Here is a 12,233-nt window from a genome sequence, read left to right as displayed (position 1 = left end):
TAGATGTTAAATTAATCATCGATCGGATTTGAATCCATACTATCATGCAAGGAATCAACCCATTTTCATCAATATGGTAAATGGCTACATGCCTGTGATCGTAGTGTTGATCCAATGACATATTTGGTAAGTATGGAATTATGAGGCAAAAACAATAATGATAATATTTGGATGATAATGGTAAAGATTTTGTACATTTTTTTATATAAAAATTGTGGTATTACGTCAGATTTTTTTTTAAATATTTATAATACGATCACGTAACGTTATTATTTCACTCATATTATAATATATGTTTAAAAGTAAAATATATTCATTAAACTTTATTGTAACACGTAAAATGGTACATTTTGTAACATCTGTTCCTAATACTCATAAAAAACCATGAATCAAAAAGTCAAAAAAGGGAACAAGTCATAAATTAACAATTTAATAATTTTCACAAATGTAAGTAAACATACGATGGTAATTTTCACGAATTGCTCTACAAACTCAAGTGATTACGAGCATTTGCGAAAACCAACATCTCGTTGACAATTCACAAAAAAGAGAGAAGAAAATTAACTCATATCACACAGAAATAAAACGGAAGAAACAAGCTATATATGTTAATTGGCCTGCAGACTCAAATTTGCTGCACAAGCCAAAGCAACAAGGCCTCTCTTTATTTGGTTGAACACAAAAACTAGCTCATTTGCCACATGAATGGTGCTGAAAATATAAACCCTTCATGCAGAGGAGGTATAGCAGCACTTAGCACTCCGATCCATGTCGCCGTGATAATAACCGAACCGACACTAGGAGGGCTAACGCCGCTAACCACAACATCGCGACCTTGTCATTGCAGACGCCACAGCGAATGCTCGCATGGCACATCATACCACATTCGTCTTCAGATTGTTTAACAGAAGGACTAACATGGTGATCGTAATTTGCTATATGGAATTCATCAAACACATTGCTACTACTCACATCACTTGTCACATTTACAGCATCCGTCACGTGACATTTTTCGGAGCTTGAATTTTTACCGCAGTCTTCTTTGTCATCGTTCATCTGCACATCGATCCTGAAGGACTTCAGACGCTGCCTCATTGCTTCCCGCAGATCATTGTCGTCCACAAGAGTTACTACATCATAGTCTTCATCAATGTACGTTAGAGTAATGTCAGCACCGGGTGGGAGGTTACAAAGGATGCGAATTTCTCGCCGCAGACCTCCCATGTTGAGATCCAATTCGCCATTGTTGTCAACAAGAGCTCTGAGATGCCTCACTCTATCCCCAACTTTAACCTTCGGCACACAACCATTGAGGTGTTAGAAGAATTCAAAAGCAACCAAACAAAAACATAACATAACGTGAAATCTCAAATATTCAGAACACAAATTTGCAAATAATATTTTCCAAATTTCATGACCAACCTAATCAGCTTTAGTTAGATAAACCCGTTTCACCATTGATAAATTTGTCAAAAAAGTTGTTTTGTATTTCCGAGATAAAAAGAATTATCGATCTATTTACTGTTTTCGATTAGAAACACCGAAACTACATGCTCTCAAGATTTCAGAGAGACGGATTACCAGTCCTTAAGGCAATCTATTCGGGTTCATGCTGGGCGCTCAACTATAGTGGCAGTTTATCTGATGGGATGATATAGAAATATGCAAAAGGATTTGCACATGATTTTTATAGATATGGAACGAGGATATATCCTAAGTAAAGTAGGAGTGGTTGCAATTAAAGATAAATAGAGAAAATTAGTTAAAGGTGATTTAGACATGTAAAACGAAAACCTACATATACTATGATTAGAAAATAAGGTGATGAGTGGCTAAAAGGTAGAAGAAGACCTAGAAAGAACTGGATAGACTTTTAGAAAGAACTAGAGTAGGTGGAGCTAATAGAAGACTTGACGCAAAACCGAGCCTAATAGCGTTTTAAAATTCATCCGACCGACCATACCTAGTTGGATAAGACTTCGTAATTCGAACATGCATCTTACCACCTAGAGGTGCAGCAGCGCAGGTCACGATACATGCTGATGTTTTTACATCCATACCACCCCCTATCACAATTCTATGTTATACATATAATTCTCATCTCTTCTCCCTAACTTTCTCGGCAACCAAACAAAAAGTAACAAAAGCTAACAAACAAAATCAAATTCTTACCTTTGAGGTTCCGAAATATCGCACGTCGATGACTGTGGTGGAGGCCATAGCTCCACAGAAGGAGCTTTCGGGGAAGAATGAAGTTGGAGAAGATGATACAGAGACTTTAAAGATTCCAAGTCTGCGCAAGGCCCCGACCTTTTCTTTTCAAAATTCCAACTTTTGGTGGTTCACACCAGGGCGGCAAAAAGATAATAGGAGAGATTGTATTGGACATTGGACGTCAATGATTTAAGCCTCTTGTATACATTTGGCGGCAAAAAAATAATATTATCAACAGATACTCGTTATTTTGTTCGAATATGTAGAGTTGGGCGTTGTGAAAACGAGTAACAATATTAAAATAAGGACCTCTAAAATTCCTCGAAAATGTAGATTGATTCGGTCGAATTAATGATTTTTTAGAGTAAATTAGAATGCTTTGTTGTTCTAGGAAATATTTTGCGTTGGAATTAAGGAAAATATTGTAAGATTTTTGGACATACGTGATCCTACCATTTATTAAGTCTTTAAATTAATTTTTTTATTGATTTGTAAGGTTGAAAAATAGAAAAATATATTTAAATTTATGTTTTAAATTGTTGATTTCAAGTGTTTAAATATGAATTGTAATAGATTTTGTACAAAAAATTATATTTTGAAGAATATGAATATGATAGTTTGTTGTTGTAGTAAGATAAAGAAAAGAAAAATTACCAAAGATAAAAATAAAATAAAATAAAACAGAAAAGAAAAAGAAAAATGAAAAGAAGGGATTGGAATGAAACTAGCGACTTTTCCTTGATATTGCCGCTAGCTTCATAGCGACTCTCCCATCATAGAGATCGGTACTTAAGCGCCGATCATATCATTTTCTTTTTTTTTCTTTTTCCATTGAATTTTTTTTACATGGATTATAAGAAATTTTTCACTAAAAATACATTTTGTAGAATATGAAGATGATAGTCTTGTGTTGTGGTATAGGAAAAACAAAAATTTAACAAAAATAAATTTAACACATAAAATAAATAAAATTAATGGTTAGGTGCAGGGAAACACAACCCAAAACTCATGCTTTTGGGAAGGCACAATGCATAGCAGAAGCATTGGAGGCACATGAGGTTTAGAGTTTAGGGGTGTGCGGATAGTAATGGGCGAATAGTAGCGAGTTGTAAAAGCAATACCTTGAGTTCGGCATGTTTCACTGTCCGGTGCACTGGAATTTTTTTTTTTGCCTCGCCGTATCGCGGTGGAGAAATTATATATATACTAAAAGAGAAAATGAACTAAAGCATTGTTCATAAGCACAGTGTTGTTCTAGTTTTACCCCCTGTTTTTTCCTTTTTTTAACTTTGCCATTTTGCCTTGCTATCAAGTGCAGCAACATTCTCAAACACGTGAGATCTTATTCCATCGACACTTCCTGCCTACTCCCCCCTCTCACTCTTGCTCACTGCTCCATGCCGCTTTATCTCCTTTGTCGCTCATAACCATCACAAAAAACCTCAAACCATCAAATCCATTTTCACAATTTCTCTCAGAATCGACGCTTTTCTCTCGCTCACCACTTCATCGTCAACAAATCTTAACCGTAGCCGCACTACAAGCCCATCTAGACGGAAAACCCATGAAGAAATCTTGGTTATTGGCTGACAACCGGGCTGCAACATTGTCTTACCTCACCCCACCATCAGCAGATTCTAGCTTCAAACCCTCTCCGACCCTTCTACCCAAAAGCTTTCTCACCAATTTGTCATCAGGTAAGATATTGGAGTTTTTATTTGGCATTGATTGAAGTTTTCTGTGCATAAAATAAGAAAACAAACTTAAACCCCCAAACTAACATATAAAATTCTGCAAATTCTCTCACACTTAATCGAATCAATCTCAAGTGTTAAGGTTTTAGGGTTTCGGTCTTCAAATTTGGCAAATTATTTCCGTCTGAACACCGGCGACAAAATTGTTGTTTGGTTGTTGAGAAAATATGTAAAAAAATGATATTCTTCTCAACATATTTAGATAATTTCGTTGGATAAATTCATCCATGCACCTTAAATTTTATGTTTGCTTAGTATATGTTTTCATAATTAGATCATATCAAGCTCCATTCATGTCCACTTCTATTCCTAAGAGCCCGTCTTTTGTCAATGGCGACAACGGAGGCTAGGCTTGAAGCCAAACCAGAACCAAAAGAAATTGAAAGAGTTCTGAACCTCTTCCCAAATACAAGGTAATTAAAACTAAAATATCCTTTTTATGAACACCAATCAGCTTCTTTGCCCGCTAGGTCCATTGTTCTTCATTTTGCATGTCTTTCCAAGGATATTTGAGGATAGAGATTTAATACTCCTCAATTTGGGATTTATGTGTTGTAGATTTTGCAACAACAGTTGCATGGGAGGCAGGGAAGTTGTTGGTGATGGAGAGGGTGAGGGTTGCTCCACCTAAGGCCATGGAAATGAGGGTAAAGGTCAAATATACCTCAATTTATCACACTAAACTCTACTTCTACCAAAGGTCAGCAATAATCGCTACTACATACATATAATATACATAATATATACATATATATGTGTGTGTGTGTGTGTGTGTGTGTATTTTATATGATTAACCTTTGAGAATTGCATATTTGTAAACTACGAGTAGAGTTTTCTAGGCACATTTACTTCGAGTGAATACATTGGTGTTCATTCAAGCCGTCTTTCCAAAATTAAGCCCCTTGCTCAGTTGGACAAAGTTTGCATCCTCAGTTGTGCCATACCGACAGGTTTGGTGTCCTACTCAATGCTTTAGAGGCTTGAATTATGCATCCTAAACTGATACTACATATTGATTCGTTTGCATTATACTGGATATTTTGTTTTTTAATATCACGTTTGGGTGCCTCTCTAAATGTAGCTAGACGAAAAATTATCCTCAGTTGCTGTTTATTGGCCTCGCTGTAAGTTTGGAGAAACTTTCTTGATCCCACATTCTTTGTTCTAATAAATTGCGTTTATTTTCTTTTTCGTATTTATACTGATACATGCATGATTAGGCTACTGAAGGTGCAAGAATTTCTAGGGCACGACTGAGTATTGGGGTGGAGTCGGCGAACTTGAAACCCAAGAGGTTTGACGAAGGTTTTTATTTTTTTATTTTTTACATTTGGATTTGGATTTGGTTTAACAGGTAGTTTAGTGGAAAAACACATAAACATATTTTTGCTTAAACATTCTTTTCCTGGTCATAACTAAGAAATTTGGGGTAAATGAATTTGTGAATTCAAGTGACAATGACAAACCAGTGCACGAGATGAAAAATGATTTTCTATTGTTATTATGTGTTGGACATGTCAACATAGATAGTTAATTAACTTTAACTTATATTTTTATTTTCTTCTGCTTCTCATTTACCCAATTCTACAATGTACATGCAACTAAGGAGAAGACCGAGACATCAACCGGTGTAGAAGCTCCTGATAAGACTAATTGCAGATAGCACTACAAATGAGCACCACAAATTTAAGCTTGATGTTGGTATATGATTTCCACTCCATCTCCTTTTTTTTTTTTTTTAATGTTAGTTTAATTTTCAAACCTTTTGTACGTATAAAGTAATTCTCCACATAATTGAATAATGGCCGTTTTTTTTGTTTCTCTTTTTCGACCTCCATCAATTCATTGGTTAAATAGATGCTTTGTATATATATGAAAACTTGGTTTTGATAGGCACCAAAAGTTTGGCCATAATAATTTGTCGTTACAGTAAGATTAATGTAACATCCCACATCAACCAACGGAAATGGGGTTATGTGCCTTATATGTACATGCCCACCTCCATATAGCATGAGGCCTTTTGGGAACTCACTGGCTTCGGGTTCCATCGGAACTCCTAAGTTAAGCGAGTTCGAGCGAGAGCATTCCTAGGATGGATGACTCACTGGGAAGTTCTCGTGTGAGTTCCCAGAAACAAAACTGTGAGGGCGTGGCCGGGGACCAAAGCGGACAATATCGTGATACGGCGAAGCCGAGACTGGGATGTGACAGAATGGTATCAGAGCCACTCTGCCGTGTGGTGCGAGTGTACCGATGAGGACATTGGGCCCCTAAGAAGGGTGGATTGTAACATCACACATCGACCAACAGAAAGGAGGTGATGTGTCTTATATGTACATGCCCACCTCTATCGTGACATCCCACATCGCCCAGGGGAGTGATCCTCATATGTATATTCCCCATCCCTACCTAGCACGAGGCCTTTTGGGAGCTCACTAGCTTCGGGTTCCATAGGAACTCCGAATTTAAGCGAGAAGGGGGCTAGAGCAATCCCATGATGGGTGACCCACTGGGAAGTTGCTCGTGAGTTCCCAAAAACAAAACCGTGAGGGAATAGTAAGCCCAAAGCGGACAATATCGTGCTACGGTGGTGAAACGGGCCCGGGAAGTGATTCGCCCCGGGCCGAGATGTGACAGTTTGGTATCAGAGCCTAACCCTGGTCGCGTGTGTGTCGACGAGGACGTCAGGCCCTTAAGGGGGGTGGATTGTGACATCCCACATCGCCCAGGGGAGTGATCCTTATATGTATATTCTCATCCCTACCTAGCACGAGGCCTTTTGGGAGCTCACTGGCTTCGGGTTCCGTAGGAACTCCGAAGTTAAGCGAGAAGGGGGCTAGAGCAATCCCATAATGGGTGATCCACTGGGAAGTTGCTCGTGAATTCTCAAAAACAAAACCGTGAGGGAATGGTAAGCCCAAAGCGGACAATATCGTGCTACGGTGGTGGAGCGAGCCCGGGAAGTGATCCGCCCCGGGCCGGGATGTGACATCCATATAGCACGAGGCCTTTTGGGAACTCACTGGATTCGGGTTCCATCGGAACTCTGAAGTTAAGCGAGTTTGGGCGAGAGCATTCCTAGGATGGGTGACCTATTGGGAAGTTTTCGTGTGAGTTCCTAGAAACAAAACCGTGAGGGTGTGGCCGGGGTCCAAAGTGGACAATATCGTGCTATGGCGGAGCCGAGATTGGGATGTGACAATTAATGATTTAATGGGGTTGTGTTTAATTTTTTTGGAGTTTAAATTAAAGGGTTGAGCTTGATGGCTTTACTTTTTTCTTTTTTGTCTTTCCTTTGCTGCATTATTTGTAAAATTCAAATGTGTTCTTCAATTTTTATTTTTATTTAGTTTTTTGGAGTTTTCTTGTGTTAAGTTTGGTTTTTTATGGTGAGTTCTCAACAGGGTTTTGCTTATTTTTCTGTCTCCAAATATAAGTTATTAGATGCTTTTCTTTGTTTTCCTCTAATTTTTAAATTTAGTTTTTTGCTATTTAGTGTGAGAAAATGGCTTCAAAATTGGAATTTCCATTATCTGGGCAAAGGAAAACAGGAAAAGAACACCAATAATGGTGATGATGGAGAATCCCGTCTTTGTGGTGGCGTGGAAATCGACGGTCCATGTGCAACATTTAGCCAGTTTATAACAGCAAGGATCAAAATGAAGAACCAATGAGATGGGGATTTGTTTAATTTTATCAAGTTTGTACTGAGGTAAAAGTCCCCCCATTTAAGATAGTTTTAAATGCTAATTAGTATGTGTGTAAATAGGATTGTAAGTATGGTTGTATATATGTAGTATTAGAATTAGAAACATTGTTGTAATTATGTGTAACTAGAGTTGTAAACCTGCGGCATCACGTGGGCTTTTTTGCTTGTAATCCATTAATTCCTCTATCTCATAATACTTTCCGCTTTTCTATTTTCCAACACGTAACGCTAACAAAAACAAGGATACTTGTATAGCAAAGGCAAAATCTAAAAATATAAAAAATTCAGGGCTAGCCCTGAGGGTAGTCAGGGTAGGCGGTCGCCTAGGACCCCCAAGTTCGGGGGGCCCCAATTTTTTTTTATACATCCTGTATATAAGATATAAATACAGGAAACGTAAAACACATCACAATTACTTTGTTGGTGTAGTGGAAACGATTCCACTCCGTTTTCTTTAATGGTCCCAATGGGCCAAAATCCTTTTTTTTTTTCCTTTTGCTTTTGAAAGTAACCTCCAAAAACAAACAAACAAAAATCATAGAAAGGGTGAGATTTACTTCACATATATATATATATATATATATATATATATATATATATGTATATATATAAAGGGAGCACCCCCAAAATAGTGAAACATTTAAAATATCATAAGTTGCCCCTTAAAAATTTTAAAATTACAAGAATTAAAAGGAGTAAAAATAATTCAACAAATATTAATTTTGAATGAATTTAAGATTTTCAACTTTAGAAAAGAAAAAAAAAACAAAACTTCACGTTAGTTGGTGGTTTATGTTTAACTTCTTATTTATGTTCAAAAATATTTTAAATAAAAATTGTATAAATAGAAAAAACTTGAGTTTCTTAAATAAAAAACATACAAAGGCCAATTGTCACACACCTACGCGTGTGACAAGTGACTAGTGAAATTAATGGCCCCATGTCCAAATGCATTTTTTTTTTCTTTTGCTTTTGAAAATAACCTAAAAAATAACAAAAACCAGAATAATCATAACTTTGTAATCATTTTTCTTTCAACTTCCTAGTCTTTCCATTTCTATTGAATGTTTAAGCAACTATCACTTGGTCCTGAAGATTGTAATTCGAGGTAACCAAAACTTTGAATTTCAATTTTCTTTTTCAATAATTTATTGTTAAACTAGGTTATTCTAAAATTTGATTCGCTAGTGTGATGTTGATTTTAGAAAGAGTACAAGAGAACCACTTGGTGTTGTTGAATTATTATATTTGTCAATCAAGTTTTATTGTTTTTTACTCTCTTGATCATCAAGTTTTATTGTTATTCACTCTTAATCTAAGACTCTTGACTACAAACACTTAGTGCATTTGCATCTAAAGACATGTGACATGTATTATTTAAGTAATGTTAGTATATCTGTTTCATTCTGACATTAACTTTTAATAATATTCGATGAAGAAATAGACTTTTTATGTAATTAGCGAATTTTTTTTACTACATACCAATATATAAAGAGTCGAAGGTCCGAGAACTTTAGGACCCCGAGCGACACATTGTAGTTATTTGTAGTTTTGTACTTCACTTTTTTTATAGTAAATTTTTTTTAACAACTGTATTATTTATACTAAGGGGGAGTCGGAGGACTTAGACTCACAATAGGCGAACACTAATGTGGTTCAAATTCATTATTTGGCGAAAATCAAACATAAAACCTCTCACTTGCAAGTGAAGAAGAATACTACTAGACAGTAACAAAAATAAAATATAATTTGGAAAAAACATGAAATTATATGTAATCTGAGTTTACAAAAAGAGTAATGTTATTCTTACCATAATTTTTTACTATATTTCTTTACCATCTTAGATGGCGGATGAGTTGGACAAACTGTATCATTTAATTTCAATCTTTTTATTAATTAAAATACTTAAATAATTTTAGATGAAAGAATGAGACTCCTCTCTCGTATATCACAATCATTATTAATTAACAATGTTTTTATTAATTATCGATTAACATTTTGATTAAATGCTAATTAATTTAAATGATGTGGGTGTCCAACTCATTTACCACCTAAGATGGTAAAGAAATGTGGTATAAAATTATGATAGGTATAACATTATTGTTACAAAAATCTAAGTGGTATCACGTGGGTTCCACACGTTGTCTTCATATGTCGCCTGCAAACGGAAGAGAGTCCAGTCGAGCAGGTCCTCTCCACTCCACGGTGACTGAGGTTTGTACGGAAGCACTCTGTTCGGCGAGAGAGAGAGAGAGAGAGAGAGAGAGAGGGAGAGAGAGAGAGCAATGTTACAGTTCCCGGGGTTCATGAAACAGTACCCGTGGTCAACAAGGACCATACCAACGTCGTTTCTGCTGCCAACCCAATGGCCCCAACCCCATAGTGAAGAGCTCCTCCTCGCCATGGAGGAGTCCGATTTCGAAGAGAAGGTGCTTTCAGAAGCTTCATTTTTTTTCATTTACATATCTAATTTTCCTTTATGGGTATGTCGAATTGCCCCTGATTTCGACCTAATTGAAATTTTAATCCAAAGAACAAAGAGGGAAAAGATCCAATTGCTTGAAATTATGAAAAAAGACCCTAATTTGAATCCTAATAAGATCTAATTTTGAAGGAAAGACCCTAATTTTGTAAAATTGTAACTAAAGTAAGGATTTTTATTGTGTTCATCATTTGAATTGTCTGTAGGCTAAGATATGCCTGTAAAGCTTTACAAGTTTTGTTTGGTTACTTGGATGCACCTTGTTGAAAGTTCCTTCTTTTGGTTCTCCTGAAAGAAAATTGGTTTTGAAACGTTTCGTTTTTTTTATCGTATAAGCTGTGTGAGTTCTTCTGCTGATCAGATTTGTATCATAAAGTGTTTGTTTTGGTAACATTTTATGCCTTTTGCCAAAGATCTAGGTCAAGTTATGAAAGGTTCAGGTTGTTGGGTCATTTCGAGACTTGGCATTATTAAATGTCAGTGTACTCAATTCAAATCCTCATTGGTATGTGGGTCTCTTTGGGAGTGTATAGTTCTCCAATTTGACTCGGGAAATCATGTGTTGGTGGTGAAGAATGCCACTCCCTTTGGGAAGGATGCTACTCGGTGATATCTGCACTAAATCAGAAAGGGGGTCAAATTTCAAGGTCTTTCGAGTAAGAAAGAGCTCAGTATTTTGGTATTTCCAGTAATAAGAAGCGGACTTTTTGTGTATCTCATGAGTTACATGACTGTCTAACCTTAGGAACTCACAAAAAAAATTACTTTCATCGTTGGGTAGTTTTTCATCGTGAGGTGCTATTTTGGGATTCTTGTGAGTTACAGCCTTGAAGATTGGGGATTGTAAAGTGTAACAAACTAGAAGAACAGACACCGTGTTCAGAATTGGTTGTTTGAGTAGCAAAACCTCAAGGAGAAAGACGAATAGTTTGAGGTGTATGATATACTCTATAGGACAGACAACTTGATCATTACACTATCAATTCCACAAGGCCAACTGGGTTTCTCAACCCCGGTTGCCTACAGAAAAGTTTGAAGTCCATCCTTTTTGAAATTGCATCTTCTCAAGATATATTTGCATAAAGATTTAGCTCGAACCCAAAGATGGGGTAATGTTTGAATTGAGCAGGATGGAGGCACATGTCACATGGGACAGCCTAGTTCTTCTGAGAGTCGGATTCATGGCCAAACGATATAACCTTAAGTTGCCTAGAAACGAAAACATTGGATCTGTGCTGCTTCAAGTGTCTTGAAACTAAAAATAGGGATGTTATTGTATTTTAGCACGTATATTTCTTCTCTTGTTTAAGTTGGCAGTCTTATGAGTTAATTGTTGCAGTGCAATGAAATCAGAAAGAGTAGCAGCACCATGGCCGTTATTGGGAAAACCGCTGTCGACAACGATAAAGAAGACTATGACAACGATCCAGACGACGATGATGTAGACAATGCAGAGGATTCCGAAGGTGAAGAGTTTGAGCAGGAAACCAGTTGAAATTGCTGACAGCGATACCCCTTGTTGTGTTTCCGTTTGGACGGCCACAAGCCTGCACCGAATGCGGCATTATCTTTACGTGTATCCTCATACATTAGCTTAAACAAATTTGCTGAACTAAGCCACTTCCCTGTTCCCTCTATTGATAAAAGATAAAGTCTCTGCCTTTTGTGTTTCTCTGTCATTTTTCATGGCCCTTAATTAATAGTAAAACATATCCTTAAGTTAGAGAGATGTCCTAAAGATATTGTTAATCAATCTATCTGTCTATCTATTATATATATAAAGAGAGAAGAAAAGGTGAATAGAGTTTTGGTGTCACCAAGCTTCAACAAAAAGGCCCCAAAAACAAAAAAATTTTAAAGGCATCTCTAAATAATGCATCAAATAAGGTAGGGGTATTTTTGTCATTTTAATAGTTTTTTAAAATAATTAATTATTTTATGGTTTTTTTTTTTTTTTTAATTAGTATCTCACAATAAGCTAATAATAATTTCATTGTCTATTGGTGAGGGTGTGGGTAAGGGGTGGGCTAGATTAGGTCCCAAGTTCGAGGCCTGGTGTGGGTGGAAAGAAAAA

General features: G+C 36.5%; 2 protein-coding genes across 2 annotated transcripts; one reads left to right on the top strand and one right to left on the bottom strand.

Annotated features, from left to right (window-relative positions):
• Positions 1-606: 606 nt before the first annotated feature.
• On the bottom strand, positions 607-2,350 carry LOC148691109 (uncharacterized). The gene is made up of 2 exons (XM_088683863.1): positions 2,173-2,350; positions 607-1,293 (listed from the first exon to the last, which is right to left on the bottom strand). The coding sequence occupies exons 1-2, from the start codon at positions 2,218-2,220 to the stop codon at positions 754-756; spliced, it is 588 nt and encodes a 195-aa protein (XP_088539989.1). The 5' UTR covers positions 2,221-2,350; the 3' UTR covers positions 607-753.
• A 7,498-nt stretch (positions 2,351-9,848) lies between these two features.
• Positions 9,849-11,838, top strand: LOC137713492 (uncharacterized). Its single transcript, XM_068452791.2, has 2 exons — positions 9,849-10,106; positions 11,499-11,838. Exons 1-2 carry the CDS (start codon positions 9,963-9,965, stop codon positions 11,652-11,654), a joined length of 300 nt encoding a protein of 99 aa, XP_068308892.2. The 5' UTR covers positions 9,849-9,962; the 3' UTR covers positions 11,655-11,838.
• Positions 11,839-12,233: the final 395 nt, after the last annotated feature.

Source organism: Pyrus communis, chromosome 14, assembly GCF_041283825.1.
Source record: "Pyrus communis isolate YQ-2024b chromosome 14, ASM4128382v1, whole genome shotgun sequence".
Lineage (NCBI taxonomy): Eukaryota > Viridiplantae > Streptophyta > Magnoliopsida > Rosales > Rosaceae > Pyrus > Pyrus communis.
The sequence above is the reverse complement of the archived record's forward strand: the minus strand, read 5'-3'. Positions and strand labels throughout refer to the sequence as shown.